General features: G+C 47.8%; 2 protein-coding genes across 37 annotated transcripts in view; one reads left to right on the plus strand and one right to left on the minus strand.

The window, feature by feature from the left end:
• SLX4 (SLX4 structure-specific endonuclease subunit) overlaps nt 1-10,707 on the minus strand; it is a 29,732-nt gene extending 19,025 nt beyond the window's left edge. For all 3 annotated transcript variants that reach the window (XR_012429656.1, XM_045381488.2, XM_005591090.4), the window contains exons 1-5: nt 10,661-10,707; nt 7,539-8,674; nt 5,274-5,498; nt 1,989-2,178; nt 877-1,089 (exon numbers count right to left, since the gene is read on the minus strand). Coding sequence is in view for 2 of the 3 variants with exons in the window: in XM_045381488.2 (XP_045237423.2) it covers nt 877-1,089; nt 1,989-2,178; nt 5,274-5,498; nt 7,539-7,944 (1,034 nt within the window). In the remaining variant the exon portion in view is untranslated. The remainder of the gene's footprint in view (nt 1-876; nt 1,090-1,988; nt 2,179-5,273; nt 5,499-7,538; nt 8,675-10,660) is intronic.
• Nucleotides 10,708-10,859: 152 nt separating this feature from the next.
• Nucleotides 10,860-16,939, plus strand: part of DNASE1 (deoxyribonuclease 1) — a 38,194-nt gene continuing 32,114 nt past the window's right edge. For 18 of the 34 annotated variants that reach the window (XR_012429666.1, XR_012429667.1, XR_012429669.1 and 15 more), the window contains exon 1: nt 10,860-11,045. The gene's annotated coding sequence lies outside the window, so the exon portion shown is untranslated. Of the gene's footprint in view, nt 11,106-16,939 lie in introns of all 34 variants that reach the window. The other 16 variants (XR_012429668.1, XR_012429665.1, XM_015442473.4 and 13 more) reach the window with 2 other exon arrangements.

The following is a 16,939-nucleotide window of genomic DNA, read 5'->3' on the forward strand; positions in this document are numbered from 1 at the left end:
ACGAATCGGGGAAATGGTTTCAGCATCAAAGTGTTTCACCTCAGATCATCAGGCTTTAGAGTCTCATAAGGAGAGCTCAACCAAGATTCCATGCATGCGCGGCTCACAATAGGGTTTGTGTTCCTACGAGTCTAACGCCAGCACTGATCTGACGGGAGGCGAAGCTCAGGCGGTAAAACTTGCCTGCCCGCTGTTCACCTCTTGCTGTGTGGCCAGGTTCCTGACAGGCCACAGATCGGTACTGGTCCGAGGCCAGGGGGTTGGGGACCCCTACACTAGAGGGTACCGACTGCGGGATCATGGGATTGGAAACTCAGGAAGGACCTTGAGGAAAATAGTGCGATGATCGTTTCTGCACCCACATAAAGGGGCAGGTCCAGAGCCTTCCAGAATGCAGACTCTGTCCCCTCCTCACTCCCTTCTAGACTGTGCCTGATTTCCACCCTAAGTGTTTCATTTCCAGAATGAAAGAGGGCTCTTTTTTCCTCCACCATAAAGCTTCTTTTTTTTGTAGACGGAGTCTCACTCTTGTCCAGGCTGAAGTGCAGTGGTGTGATCTTGGCTCACTGCAACCTCTACCTTCTGGGTTCAAGTGAGTCTCCTGCCTCAGCCTCCCAAGTAGCTGGGATTACAGGCATGCACCACCACGCCCAGCTAATTTTTGTATTTTTAGTAGAGACAGGATTTTACCATGTTGGACAGGCTGGTCTCGAACTCCTGACCTCAGGTGATCTGCCCACCTTGACCTCCCCCAAAGTGCTGCGATTATAGGTGTGAGCTACTGCGCCTGGCCCATAAAAAGCTTTTTTAAATAGAAAAAGCCCTGAGTGCACACAGCAATATTTGGCTTGGTTTTCTTCCTTTTCGTTGACTCACCTGGACACTGGCAGGCTGCTGCTCCCCTCAGGCTGTGCTGTCTGCAGCCGGACGGCCTGCAGCAGGAGCTGGGGGCCAACCTCCATCTTCACAGCACACTGCTTCAAGTGGCTGGCTCTGTTCTTTAAGGTCAGAAATGGTTTCCCACAAATCGGGCACTCAGGGATCTGAGGCACGGAAGGTCTTAGTGCCTTTTCAGCTTCATCCAGGCACCTGAAGGAAGACAGTTAATACAGGAGAACCACCCTCCCCGGGAATGTGGATTGGAGCACATGTGGGTCTAGGTCATCATGGATGTGCTGTGGTCAAAGCAAGTTCCCCAAAGCTAATCCCTCCACACAGCCTGACTCCGTCTCCTGGCAGTCAGCCCCTAGACACTACACTTAGGTATCTGTTAGCAAAGCTGGCTAAATAAAGCAAGGAAAGATTAAATGCAGTTACATGATAACTTAGAAATTCCACTCCTAAGTATAGACCCCCAAGAACTGAAAGCAGGTACCCAAACAAATACATGAAACCCATGTTCACGGCAGCTCTATCCACAATCCCAAAGAGTAGAAATGCTCCAAATGTCAGTCAATGGATGAAAGGATAAACCACGGTCATATTCCTCATCTAAGAATGGGAAAAAAACACAGTCTATCCATACAATGAGATACTACTCAGCCACAAAAAGGAATGAAGCCTGTCCCATGCTACAACATGGATGAACCTCAAAAACAACATATTCAGTCAAAGAAGGCAGACACAAAAGGACAACTGTGCAATTTCAGAATCGGCAAATCCATCCAGACAGAAAGTTGATTAGTGGTTGTCAGGGGAGAGAGGGGCAATAGGGAGTGGCTGCTAATGGGTGTGGAGATTCTTTTGGCGGTGATGAAAATAATCCAAAGTGATTGTGGTGACAGTTGCACAACTGTGTGAATAAATGGGTGAACTATATGTTCTGTGAATTATATCTCAACAAAGTTATTTTTTAAAAAGGGGTAGGTTGACAACAAAGCTGAGGTGCTATTTTCACAGTAAGGTGTGGAGATCCCCACTCCAGCCCTGGGGTGCCCGGGGATTCTGGTCACGTACACGGGAGAGGTGATGGCCCACGCTGCCCCCACCTGTTTACATGCTGTTCCCTTCGGGTCACGTTCATGGCTGACAGGTTCTTTTGACAAATCTGGCAGAAGAACAACCCTTTTTCCTCCAGGCTATCATCATGTGCCGATGCTCCTACCCGTGCAAACTCCTGCTGCAGGGTCAAGGCCACCGCAGCGTCGCTCTCTGGGGCAGGGGGCCCAAGCCCAAACACTGTGGAGAAGCACCAAAGATCCGTGAGGATCAACTCCAAAGACAAGCTCACCCTCAGACCTCTGCTCTGTCGGCTCTTGCAGACCATGGGGAGCAGGGGGAGCACAAATAAACCAGAACCCAGCTCCACTCTGTAGACCGGTGACTCAGGCACTGTCCAGTGAGACTGGGCACTAGTCAGCACTTCTGCAACAGCCATCTCCAACTTTAACATGCATATGCATTGCCTGGGAAGCTTGTCGACACTCGGATTCAAGTTCAGGGGGTCCAGGTGCAGCCTGAGACTCTCCGCCTTCCTAGCAGCCCCCAGGCTTGGCGATGCTGGCACCGCAGGACCACTCTGAGTAGCAAGGACCTACACTTCCCCACTTCTGCTGAAGTCAGCTACCTTGGGCATTGCAGGTTCACAAGGCTCATATTCCAACAAAGCTAGATGTTCTCTTCGAAGCTCAACCTTTCCTGCTGACCTTTTACTGCCCGTGATAAAACCAGGGCAGAGTGAAATGCCCTTGGCGGTTAAAAAGCAGCATCTCTTACTTAGCATCAGACGCAAGAATGGACTGATTCTGGTCTTGAGATGGCTCCCAGGGTGGCCCATCTGGTATTGCTGGAGCAGACCCCTGTCACTCACAAGGGATACGCCCTGAACGCCTCATAAACCCCCAAGTTTTTGATGGCTGTGGCCTACCAGTGCCTGCCACTGAGGCCAGCAAAACAGCACACCTTCATTTTGGTGCCCTGTTTTGTTTGGTCGTCTTCTTTTTTTTTTTTTTCCTGAGACAGTCTTACACTCTGTCCCCAAGCTGGAGTGCATCGATGCGATCTCAGCTCACTGCAACCTCCGCTTCCCACGTCCCAGTGATTCTCCTGCCTCAGTCTCCTCAGTAGCTGGGATTACAGGTGCACACCACCACACCTGGCTAATTTTTAGTAGAGACGGGGTTTTACCATATTGGCCAGGGTGGTCCTGAATTCCTGACCTCAGGTGATTTGCCTGCCTTGGCTTCCCAAAGTGCTGGGATTACAGGTGTGAACCACCACATCCAGCCTGGTTTGGTTTCTTAACAAAGAAATGGTTTATCTCTTTCTGAGAGCTTGCTGGGTGTGATGTGAAGATACAGAGAGAACTGAGTCAAATGCTGGGCAGGGGCGGAGCTCACACCAGCTGGGTGCCTCCTCTATACCTCACATGTGCATCCAGGACTGATGCCTCGGCAGGACATCAAATCACTGCCTGCTGTGGACCCTGGGGCGGCCTGAGACTCATCGGTGTTACTGAAGTGAAATCTGCAATGCAATGCCAAGAGCCTGCATACTTATTAGCTCTAGGTCCGCCAATAATAGTTTCTTCCTATTTCTTTTCCCTTTGTAAATTTTCATCAGAAATGAGAATCCATATTGTTTCAGGGATGGAGAACAGAAGCACCTGGCATTATTATGCTTATGGAGCTGGTGCTACACCAAGTGCACAGCAGCTATGGGGCACTGTCTCCACACGCTGTCACCTGGAGCCAATGAGCCTCTAATCCACTCAGAGTGGGGCAACCCGGGGCAACCCAAGGGTTAGAGGAAGGAGTTAAAGGATCCCATAAAGAAATAAACAAATCCAGAGAGTGGGAAATCTTATAATACAATTAGCCTAGCCTCTTCAAAAACTCAGTTTTTGTCATGGGGCTGGGTGCAATGGTTCACACCTCTAATCCTAGCACTTTTGGAGGCTGAGGAGGGCAGATCGCCTGAGCTCAGGAGTTCAAGACCAGCCTGGGCAACATGGCGAAACCCCGTTTCTACTAAAAATACAAAAAAATTAGCCGCGTGTGGTGGTGGGTGCCTGTAATCCCAGCTACTCAGGAGGCCGAGGCACGAGAATAGCTTGAACCCGGGAGGCCGAGGTTGCAGTGGGCCGAGATCGCGCCACTACACTCCAGCCAAGGCTCTGTCAAAAAAAAAAAAAAAAAAAAGTCAATGTCATGGAAAACAAAAGAAAACAAAGGGACTATTCTAGAATCTAGACCTTAGGAGACTGCTGAGCTACAGCAATATGCAGCATGTGAACTTACTGAATCCTTGTCCCGAAAAAAAAGAAACCAGCTATAAAAAATAACCTTGAGACAACTGGGGAAATTTGAATTTGAACTGGATGCCAGGCACTATGATGGAATTAAGCGTGATAATGGTATTGTAGTTATGCAGCAGAATCTAGGGGTGAAGGATCCTGATGTCTATAACTTACTTTCAGATAATATGGAAGAAAAATATGTATATTTGGCTAGGCACAGTGGCTCGCATCTGTAATCCCAGCACTTTGGAAGGCTGAGGCGGGCAGATCACAAGGTTAGGCGTTCGAGAACAGCCTGGCCGGCCAGCATGGTGAAACCCCATCTCTACTAAAAACACAAAAATTAGCTAGGCGTGGTGGAATGCGCCTGTAGTCCCAGCTACCTTGAGGCTGAGGCAGGAGAATGGCTTGGACCTGGGAGGCGGAGCTTGCGCCTGGGAGGTGAGCTGAGATCGTACCACTGCACTCCAGCCTGGGCAACAGAGCGAGAGTCCATCTCAAATAAAAAAAAAAAAAAAAGGAAGAGGGCCAGGCGCAATGGTTCACACCTGTACTTCTAACAATTTGGGGGGCTGAGGTAGGCAGATCACTTGTCAGGAGTTCAAGACCAGCCTGGCCAACTTGGCGAAACCCTGTCTCTACTAAAAATACAAAAATTGGCCAGGTGTGGTGGCGCATGCCTGTAAATCCAGTGGCTGGGGCAAGATAATTGCTTGAACCTCGGAGGCGGAGGTTGCAGTGAGCCGAGATCATGCCACTACACTCCAGCCTGGGTGACAGAGCAAGGCTCTGTCTCAGAAAAAAAAAAAAAAAAAAAAAAAAAGGAAGAGGTACCTTATCAAGGAAGCTAGGTGGGAAATGACCCCAGAGACTCTTCAATCTCTGGCTAGATCCAGTGAAGTGGCAAAGGTAAAACATCAAGCAGAGAGCCTATCCACAGAAGAAACCCAACAAATGCTGATTCCTTCCTGCCTCCCTTCCTCAGTTATGTTCATAAACTATCTCTGTGTGGAAGACAGAAACACACCCATCATACCATTCCTCGCCATCATCTCCTCTTGAGGATCCTTTGGGACGTTTTCTTCCTGTGCAGCCTCGAGGGAGCACTCTTCTGAAGCATGTCTCAAACGCTCGGGGTCTGCTCTCTTGAACTGCTGCATTCGCTGTAGGACCAATTGTGCTGTGCGGGGTTTGGAGGGACTTGGCACTGCTGTTGTCAAACAGGAAGGAGGAGGCTGAGAGTTGCTGTTAGGCGCATTCTCTGGCAAGGAGGGAAATATTCACAACCATCTGTTGTAGCTGGAGAAATAAAAGACTTTTCCACCAGATACAGGTTAGACGCAAGTTTCAGGCGTCCTTTATCAACTAGTTTAGGTTTGACTCACAAACGTGAAGAGGACTGGATGCTTATTGGTAACCTCTTTGTTTATGGCAATACAGACATAAATATCAATGACAGGAGGGGAATGGGATGTGACTGCTAATGAGCACGGGGTTTAGTTTTAGGATAAAACTGTTCTCAAGTTAGGTAGTGGTGGAGTTGGACAACTCTGTGAATATACTAAAAACCACTGAGCCATACCCTTTTAAAGGGTGAATTTTATGGAATGTCAATTATACCCCAATAAAGCTATTATTAAAGAAATATTAACGACAAAGGTTTATGTCCTAGATCAGTTCTTCTTTAACTTGGGATCCACAGATCTTCAGTGGGGATCCAGGAACCCCATGAAGTTGTATGCCAGTTCTGCAGGTGTGCGCATGGATACGTGTTTTGGGGGAACCACGCATAGATTTCATCTGACTGGAAAAGAGCACGAGAGACCAGTAAAGTTGGTGAGGCAACACTGTTGACGCCTTCCAGCAGTCTCTGCGGCCTGAGACTCTACCACCACTCTAACCACTCTACCGAGAGGTTATTAAGATCAGGAAGTCAGGGCAAGGAAAATTGAGAAACAGAACTCAGGAGCTCAGAGAGCCCATGGTGTATTATACATGCAAGGCTGGTTTTCAGTTTTGCATGAAGAATGTGTACTAAGCATATGGCTCAGTATATCAAGGGCAACAGGGCAAGAAAACTGCTGTAAACAAACTGTTAAAAAATTATCCAGGTGCGGTGGCGGGTGCCTGTGGTCCCAGCTACTCGGGAGGCTGAGGCAGGGAGGACTGCTTGAACCTGGGAGGTCAAGGCTGCAGTGAGCTATGATAGCGCCACTGCACTCCAGCCTGGGTGACAGACCAAGATCCTGTCTCTAAAAACTAAGTAAGGAAATAAATCAGTAAAAATAACAAAGGAAAAGATTAAAAGGTCTTCTGAGAGAGAAACAAAAAACCTGAAGAATCTCCTGGGACTTGAGCCCACACAGCGCCCTCATGCGGCCCTCTCAGCAGCCTTTCCAAATTGGCTGACCCCGTCCAACTTACCCAGTTTGGAATAAATTCAAGAAAACAAGAGAAGCAACATTATTGTGTTGTTTGTGTAACTCATGTCAACCACATAACAGAATTTCATAGGAAATTCTCAAAGAGCAGAGGACTCCAAACATAACCATGTGAGCAATTCACACAGGGGTTATATTTTTCTTGACTGTTGTTTAAACCAGGAGTCAACCGGGCGCAGTGGCTCACGCCTGTAATCCCAGCACTTTGAGAGGCTGAGGCATGAGGATTGCTTTAGCCCAGGAGTTCAAGACCAGCCTGGGCAACATAGTGAGACCTCCAGCTCTAAATTTTTTTTTTTTTTAATGTAAAAATTTAAAAAAGGCCGGGCGCGGTGGCTCAAGCCTGTAATCCCAGCACTTTGGGAGGCCGAGACGGGCGGATCACGAGGTCAGGAGATCGAGACCATCCTGGCTAACACGGTGAAACCCCGTCTCTACTAAAAAATACAAAAAACTAGCCGGGCGAGGTGGCGGGCGCCTGTAGTCCCAGCTACTCGGGAGGCTGAGGCAGGAGAATGGTCTAAACCCGGGAGGCAGAGCTTGCAGTGAGCTGAGATCCGGCCACTGCACCCCAGCCTGGGCGACAGAGCAAGACTCTGTCTCAAAAAAAAAAAAAAAAAAAAATTAAAAATAAACCAAGAGTTAGCAAACTATGGTCATGTGGCTGGCTGCCTATTTTTGTAAATAAAGTTTTACTGGCATATGGCCATGCCTGTTCATTTACATATTGTCCACGCCTGCTTTCTCACTATGACAGCAGAGTTGCGACAGAGTCTGTATGGCCTACAAAGCCAAAATATTTACAATCTGGCTCTTTCCATAAAGTTTTCCAGCCCCCGGTTTAAAAGAGTACAAATTACCTGTGGTTTCCTCTTTGGAAAGGTTTGGCGATGGTTCTTGCCGGTTACCCGTCTGGGTGTTTTGTGCTGTCTCCCAGAGCACAGGCTGATCTGGAGCAGAGGCGAGCACACCCGCCTCCCCATTCACAGAGAGGGCCGGTTCACTTGCTTGCCATTTGGTTACCCCTTGCTTTTTAGTCCTAGGGGCCTGGCTGCCAGATGGAGGTTTCTTCTCTGCAGGGCCTTGAAGGGTTTTGGTCTTGGTAGCAGTTTGTTTGGTCCTTTTCAATTTGCGTCTTACCTGAGTGCCGTTTGAGGAGGCGTTTTGTGTCTTCCTTTCTCCTGACACTTCCTTGATTCCATGTTTTTTCACCCTTTGGAAAAAGCTAGCGCAGAGTTCTTTAAAGTCGTCATCAGACTCATCCATCACTGACCAGTTTTAAGGCTTTCAGGCTGGTCTTCAGAGGAGCGAGGGTCAATCCCGGGACATGCAGACAGATGAGAAAGTGAACCCAAGTAGAAGCCTAGCTGAGCCTCATTCACACTCACAGTTTCATTAGGGTTCCTCTCTACTTCTCAAATAGATACTTGGAGAGTTTGCACAATTGAACAAAAAGTACTGTTTTCCTCTCTATAATGACTGAAGTATCTTTGTTCAAATTGGGCCGGTGGTTAAACATGTTTAAAGCTTCCCTCTGTTGAAGTCCACAACTGGGCCGGGTGCGGTGGCTCACGCTTGTAATCCCAGCACTTTTGGAGGACAATGGGGGTGGATCATCTGAGGTCAGAAGTTCAAGACCAGCCTGGCCAATATGGTGAAACCTCGTTTCAACTGAAAATACAAAAAATTGGCCAGGTGTGCTGGCAGACGCCTGTAATCCCAGCTACTCGGGAGGCAGAGGCAAGAGAATCCCTTGAACCTGGGAGACGGAGATTGCAATGAGTGGAGATCGTGCCACTGCACTCCAACCTGGGCAATGAGAGCAAAACTCTGTCTCAAAAAATAATAATAATAAATAAATAAAGTCCACAATTGAAAAAGAGTGTTTTGTTGTCCAATAGATGCCTCTAGATTGAATACATATGAACCTGGTGCTCAGATAATTCTCCAAGATCTCCACGATGATGAAACATATATGGTTCACTTAATTTCACATCTGTGGAAAACCAAAAGCATGTAAGTGTAATCGGACATTGTCATTTTATGTCAGTTCTTCCAGGGAGGGACAAGGGCATGTGGGGTGAGGGAAAAGTCTTCAGAGTAACAATACTGTCAAATACTCAGTCCAGCCTGGTTAACATGGTCTAATCGTCCTATCAGACATCACGACAGAAGGATCCAGAAACCTGTCAAAGCATGTTCTTCCACAGGAATTAACATGTGTGTATCTTGGGAGAGTGTTTTCTTAACTGAAATTTAGGGAGCAAACCCCATGAAAGGCAGTCACCATAGAAACAGGATGATCCCCAAATCTCGGAAAACTATCTCCTACACTGATTTAAGACCCCTGGCTGTTAAAGAGGCTGTTTCTGTAAATACTGGAACATAAGAGACAGGAAGAGAAACTATATTCTCATGAACACTCAGGAGACAAAAGGTCACTTTTCCTTATCTTCTCAACCCAGCAAGGCTCTCCAAACCTGGATGACTGGAATGTCGCCTCTATACAAAGGTTGGGCCTTGTGGGCATGGCTCTTTACTTTGGCGCATGCTTAGTGTGGTTCAAAAATGAAAACTGAATGACCCAATGGCAAAAACTTATTCCTTTCAAATACAATAATGCAATCTCCACTGTCCAAAGAATCTGATTAATCATTTTGTTTTCCAGAGCTGAAAATACTCCTACCTAGAATCTACTTTGTATGGCTGGCTCATTCTCTTCTGTGTTTTCCCCTCAGAGAAGTATCCTCTAATCCTTTATGGACCCTCTCCATCCGCATCCCTATCATTGTCCACCGTTTTCACAATGGCATCTGTCATAGGTTATAATCATATGAAACAGATAATATCTATTGAATGCTTACTGTGTGCCAAGCTCTGTTCCAATTGTTTTTCAAGTCAAACTCATTTAATCCTTACAAGAAACCTATATGGTGGAATCTCCTGTCATCCTCTCTTTACAGCAAGGAAACGCGCAAGCAGAATAAGGAACTGGCTCAAAGCTAGTTCAGGAATAGCTTTCAAAGTGGCAGGGCTAGGATCAAACCCAGGAAGCGTCGTTCCAAACTATCCGCTCTTGTATCTTTATTCATCGGCTTATTATCTGTCCCCCATTATGCTCAACACTTCAGGAGGGTAGAGATCCATCTATTTTACTTTGCATCCTCTTTGGCTGATCCAGTGCCTGACTTGAAGTAAGTGCTCGACAACTACTTGTTGAATTCATGAATTGCAAAGAGTTTGGTATAATGGGAGTAGATAGAAAGGTGTAGGAGAAAAGGCTGCGGGGAGAGGCAGGGATCGGCTCACAAGGGCCTGGAAGGTCAGGCTAGGCAAAGTGAATTTTATCGTGTTGGATGTGGGGAGCGGCTGGAACAAATGCCACCCTCCACAACTGTGTTGATCTCTGCATCTCTGTAGATATGAACCTCGCAACAGTCTATCTCCTCCTGTAGGTGCCCAATCAATATTTACTGAATGACATAACGGATCCTGCAAGCCTACAGGTTTCCAGAGGGAAGGGGACTTGTGCCTCCTAGCTTCTTACCTACCGCAGCGCACGGCTCACAGCAGGAGCGGGATGAATGAATGGATCGGTGAGGGGCGGACCCTCCCGCTTCCCCCAACCCGGCGACCTACGGAAAGGGGCTGAGGGATTCCCTGCCTGGGAAAAGGGCTGCCAAAGACTCTAACGGCTCTAAAGTCAGACGGAGAACCCCGATCCCCGGACTGGCCCAGACCGAGACCGCCGTGGGGATATAGATCAGCCACCCTCCTCCCTCCAGGCGGGCCCCGGCCCCTCTCCACCCGAGCGCAGCTCCTGCCTCTCCGTCGGGGCTGCGGGCCTGCAGAGGCCACGGAGTCAGCGAGGGAGACGGGAGAGAAAGGCTCTTCTCCCTAAGAAGAGCGAGAACGGCTCGAGGTGACAGGACCTCCACCTCCCGGGTGCAGACTCCCAACCCCACAGCCCGGCTCCTCCTACCTCCGGCGGCGCCGCGGCACCTTCTTAACGGAGACTCACGCGCCTGCGCATGCGCCGCCCGCGCCCCCGCGGAGAATTGCCTGCGCGCAGGCGCAGAGCGGGCGCGCGCGGTGGTGCGGCAGCCTCACTTCCCGTCTTCCTCTGCGGCTCCGGGCGCGGCGCGCGGCGGCCAGCGCTTCCGGTCGGAAGGAGGCGGGGCGAGGCGGAAGCGGCGCTTGCCGCAGATGGAGTCTATTAGTTTTGATAAAGAGTTAGGGCAAGTTTAGGGCACTGTGGCAGCATTGAGATAAAGTCTGGTTCCTCCCCAGCTCGCTCAGGAAATGTTCGCGGATACAATGGCGGCCCCCTGTGGGCATACCTGCCTGTGGAGCGGAGAGTGGACCGGGTGAGGGGAACCGGGAGAGGCACCGAATCTGGCCTGGGGGCCCGGGAATCTTCCTCTCAGGTGGGGTGGCTTGAGAGTCGAGGCCTGGAGGTCGGGGAGGGTTAGCTACGTGAAGAGGGGATTATACCGGGCTGCAGCGGCCTGGAGGGGATGCCCGAGCAGGGCTAGGGTGAAGCCAGCTAGCGCCTGAGGGAAAGGTGGCAGAGGTTTGCCACGGCTTGGCATTTGAGGGACTTTACACATCGTATTAAGGCTTTGAGCTTCAACTTGGGGTCGTCGGGAGCCATTGAAGGTTTTTTTTTTGTTGTTTGTTTGTTATTTTTTGAGACAAGAGTTTTGCTCTTGTTGCCCAGTCTGGGGTGCAGTGGTGCTATCTCGGCTCACTGCAACCTCTGTCTCCCGGATTCGAGCGATTCTTGTGCCTTACCTTCCCAAGTAGCTGGGATTATAGGCGGTGTTTTTAGTAGAGACTGGCTTTCACCGTGTTGCCCAGGCTTGTCTCCAACTCCTGACCTCAGGTGATCCGCCCGCCTTGGCCTCCCAAAGTGTTGGGATTACAGGCGTGAGCCACCGCTCCTGGCTTTTTTTTTTTTTTTTTTAAAATAGAGACGGGAGGTCTCACTATGTTGCCCAGGCTGGTCTCGAACCCTGGCCTCAAGAGATCCTCCCGCCTGGGCTTCCCAAAGCGCTGAGATTACAGGTGTGAGCCGCCACTCCCGGCGTAAGATTGTGTTTTTAAAGGCCTAATTACAGTGAGAACAGATGAGGCCAGGACATCCATTAGGAGGCTATTACATAATCTAGATGAAAAGTGGGGGCGGCCCGAATTAGGAAGTGGAGCGAAAAGCATGGAGAAATATCGAGCATAGTCATGACCCAATTGTTAACGATTTGCCGGTTTCTGACCTTAGCATCTGAGTAGTGTGCTTCCAGTCACTGAAATAACACAGGAGAAGTGTAAAGGAATCAGTTTGCAGGGCAAACAATATGTTTTTTAAAAGATACAAATATCATAAAATTCACACTTGAAGTATACTTTCAGTGGTTTTCAGTACATTCACAGGATTTGCAGCCATCATCGCTAATTCCAGAATGTTGTAAAACCCCAAATGGAACCTGCCATACCCATTAGTAGTCACTCCCCAATTCCCTCGACCCCATCTCCTGGCAATCACTAATCGGCTTTCTGTCTCCGTGGTTTTGCCTATTCAGTACGTTTTATGTAAATGGAATGATGTGATACTTGGCCTTCTCTGCTGGGCTTTTATTAAGCATGTTTTCAAGGTTCATCCAGGTAGCATGAATCAGTACTTCATGCCTTTTCATGGCTACATAATCACGTGTATGGATAGACCATGTTTTGTTTATCCGTTTATCAGGTGATGGGCATATGGATGTTTTACTTTTTGGCTGTTAGAAATAATGCTACTATGAACATTGGTGTTCTTAGCACAAGTTTTTGTGTTCTAGGAGTGGAATTACTGGGTAAGACTACATTTAATTCTGAATGTTGAGCTTCAAAACCTTCCAAGTGGCCGGGCGCGGTGGCTCAAGCCTGTAATCCCAGCACTTTGGGAGGCCGAGACGGGCGGATCACGAGGTCAGGAGATCGAGACCATCCTGGTTAACACAGTGAAACCCTGCCTCTACTAAAAAATACAAAAAACTAGCCGAGCGAGGTGGCGGGCGCCTGTAGTCCCAGCTTCTCGGGAGGCTGAGGCAGGAGAATGCCGTGAACCCAGGAGGCGGAGCTTGCAGTGAGCCGAGATCGCACCACTGCACTCCAGCCTGGGCGACAGAGCGAGACTCCGTCTCAAAACAAAAAACAAAAACAAACAAACAAACAAAAAAACACAAAACCGGCCGGGTGCGGTGGCTCACGCCTGTAATCCCAGCACTTTGGGAGGCCGAGGCTGGCGGATCACAAGGTCAGGAGATCGAGACCACGGTGAAACCCCGTCTCTACTAAAAATACAAAAAATTAGCCGGGCGCGGTGGCGGGCGCCTGTAGTCCCAGCTACTCAGGAGGCTGAGGCAGGAGAATGGCGTAAACCCAGGAGGCGGAGCTTGCAGTGAGCTGAGATCCGGCCACTGCACTCCAGCCTGGGCGACAGAGCGAGACTCCGTCTCAAAAAACAAAAACAAAAACAAACAAACAAACAAAAACACACACAAAACCTTCCAAGAGGTTTTCCTTGATGAAGGATGTAGGAGGTGTTTACTTGCTCTTTGGCTTGGAAATCTAAGTTTGTTTGTAATATGGCTTCCAGTTGGATAAAGTAGACAGAATAAGAATGATAAGCAGCCCAGAGGCATGGGTAGGGCAGGGTGTCTTGGGACTTTATAGAGGAGACTGAGTGACAACGTGGAGAAGCCAGTGCTGTTGAAATAATTCCTTCCTCCCTTCCTTCCCTTGCTTCCCTTGCTTCTCAATGGAGTTTGGCTCTTGTTGCCCAGGCTGGAGCGCAGTGGTGTGTGCAACCTCCACCTCCCTGGAACGATTCTCCTGCTTCAGCCTCCCATTTAGCTGGGATTACAGGCGCCCATAACCGCACCTGGCTAATTTTTTTTTTTTTTTTTTTTTTTTTTTGAGACAGAGTCTTGCTCTGTCGCCCAGGCTGGAGTGCAGTGGCCGGATCTCAGCTCACTGCAAGCTCCGCCTCCCGGGTTCACGCCATTCTCCTGGCTCAGCCTCCCGAGTAGCTGGGACTACAGGTGCCCGCCACCATGCCCGGCTAATTTTTTGTATTTTTAGTAGAGACAGGGTTTCACTGTGTTAGCCAGGACGGTCTTGATCTCCTGACCTGGTGATTTGCCCGCCTTGGCCTCCCAGAGTGCTGGGATTACAGGCGTGAGCCACCGCACCCAGCATAATTTTTTGTATTTTTAGTAGAGATGGGGTTTCACCATGTTGGGCAGGCTGGTCTCGAACTTCTGACCTCAGGTGATCTTCCTGCCTGGACCTCCCAAAGGGCTGGGATTACTGGCGTTAGCCACCGCGCCTGGCCTGAAACCATTTCTTACTTAAATTTCTCAAGAAAAGGAGGCATGCCACCACATTCAGAGCCACAAGGGAGGCATCACCTTTTGGTTAGAAGGAAAAGGTAGGAACAAGGAGAAAGTCTAGGCCAGAGCCTTTATGGGGTTCCTCAGGAATAGCAAGTCAGGGCGGAGTAAACATTTTAGGATTGGATAATTTAAATAATTCCATCAGGCTTTGCCTTTGGGTGGTCTCTAGTTGCTTGGTACCTGGCCATGCATGATTTAGGGCAGGAGAAATACTGGCTTGGTAAGAGTTAGATAAAAGGGATGGTTGAGAAATTAGCCCTGGGAGAGGCAGTCTCCTTGCCAGCAAGATTTTTAAGATTTCAAAATATCATAAAATACAGAAAAAAATTTTAAACAGCTAATAAACATGGATGTGGCTGGGATGATATGAAGGATAGTTGTAATGGTAGAAATTATTTTTTTCCAGTCAGACTGAAAATGAAGTGCCTGTTTCCTATTTAGGATTTAAATCTCTTAGAGGCCTAATGAAGAAAGTCTCTTCTACCTCCCTCCCCCAACCCCAAATCTGGCTCTATTATTTATTTACGTAAAATAAATTAGTTGAAGTGTGGTTTAGAGAAGAGAGTTTTCTTAAACCTGAGATTCTCAACGGAGTCACCTGTGGAACTTTTTTTTTAATTGGAAATTCAGGGACACTATTCTTAGGCCTACTGAATAAATCTTTGAACCTGTGTCTTTTGAAAGTTTCACAGATGATTCTGATGTTCTCAAGATTGTGAAGCACTGCATTTAACCAGCACCAGGTGAACACTGTAGGCTAAGTATAGGAGAGATGCCAAGACCTGGGTCAGGGTGGTGCATGGAATTTTGAATTATACATAAATTCCTCCCTTCAAGGAACAATGCCATCCATAACTGGGGCAGCTGCTTCTTGGGGCCCAAGGTGAACAATGGAAGCTGCCTTGTCCTGGACCCTACTGTGACTGTTAACTCTAGCAGAAGCCCTAGGGTTCATGCTGTTAGTCAGAAGCCACCCAGTGTGACTAAGTTGAGGGGCAGTGTTGAGAAACAGTGTTACTAGATGGATGTTATTTCGGTAGGAATAGTATTGTGCGTTCCCTGTCAGCATTTGAGGCGGAAACCCACTGCACTGTCAAAACAACCGGGGAGATGAAAGATGATGTCAGATATTAAAAGGTGCAGATAGTCCTTGTGTTTGGTTAACTTTACAAGGTTTATCTGAAAGAGAAAATGGATGCAGAAGTACATGAAAAAATTGTGTTACTCCAAATAGATGTGCTGTTTTCCCAGTTCATAGGAGTCAGTAATTTAGGGGTTCAGGGGAAAAAGGCAAAGGTTCAAGACACTGTGATTATAATGTCCTTACCCTCCTGGAATATTTCCTTTTTAAAAGCTTCTGGCATCTCCCACAGAGTTAATGTTTTACACAGTTCGGAGGATGAATTGAAGGGCCCTTATCCCAGGTCTGTGGTTTGATTATAAATTGTAAAGCCATAACCTGTCCACCTTCCGCTCTTTAATCTTGACAGGGGTTGGGGAGATGGCAGGTTGAACAAGGAAAGAATTGTCTCCTCAGTTCTTTGGTCGTGTTAACTTTTATTTACTGTTGTATATTCACATTTTCTAGACTGCTAAAATTGGTGAAATCAGGAGAGGAAATAACTTTTTACATGTATAAGTATGCAAAAGTTATTCAAGATGAGTTACACTGCATTTCTGTTAGTGTGCTGCTTGCCACTGCTGCCTTTCTGTGCGTTTGCTCTCTCTATTCTGCTAGACAAATTTAGGGGAGATTTAAGACAGCAAAACAACCCCCAAAGTATCTACCAGCATAATCCCTATCAAAATCCCAACAACCTTTTAATTTTTTTGCAGAAGTGGAAAAACTCATGTTAAAAATCGTATGGAATTGGCCGGGTGCAGTGGCTCATGCCTGTAATCCCAGCATTTTGGGAGGCTGAGGAAGGTAGATCACTTGAGGTCAGGAGTTCGAGACCAGCCTGGCCAACATGGTGAAATCCCGTCTCTACTAAAAATACAAAAGTTAGCCAGGCGTGGTGGTGGGTGCCTGTAGTCCCAGCTACTTGGAAGGCTGAGGCAGGAGAATCCCTTGAACCCAGGAGATGGAGATTGCATTGAGCCAAGATCACAACACTGCATTCCAGCCTGGTAACAGAGTGAGACTTTGTCTGAAGTAAATAAATAAATTAATTAAATAAAATAAATAAATTCATATGGAATTGCAAGGGGCTCCTAATACCCAAAACCCTAATAGCCTCTTTGTTCTTTTTCAAGAAATACTTCCTTATATCAAAACTTACTACAAGCGATAGTAATCAAGACTCTGTGGTACTGTACTAGCATAAGGATAGACATATGGGTCAGTGGAAGAGAAGTGAGAGTCTAGAAATAAACACCTACATTTATGAGCAATTGATTTTTGTCAAGGATGCCAAGACTAGTCAATGGTGAAAGAATAGTGTCTTCCACAAATGGAGCTGGGATAACAGGATATCACATGCAAAAGAATGAAGTTAGACCCTTACCTCATACCATGTACAAATAATAACTTAGAATGGATCAAAGACCCAATGTAAGAGTGAAAACTATAAACCTCTTAGAAGAATACAAGGGTAGGCTGGGTGTGGTGGCTCACCCCTGTAATCCCAGCACTTTTGGCATTACCAGAGGTCAGGAGTTTGAGACCAGCCTGACCAACATGGTGAAACCGCATCTCTACTAAAAATACAAAATTAGCCGGGTGTGGTGGCGTGTGCCTGTAATCCCAGCTACTCGGGAGGCTGAGGCAGGAGAATCACCTGAACCCAGGAGGCGGAGGTTGCGGTGAGCCGAGATCGCGCCAC

Source organism: Macaca fascicularis, chromosome 20 (assembly GCF_037993035.2).
Source record: "Macaca fascicularis isolate 582-1 chromosome 20, T2T-MFA8v1.1".
Classification (NCBI taxonomy): Eukaryota; Metazoa; Chordata; class Mammalia; order Primates; family Cercopithecidae; genus Macaca; species Macaca fascicularis.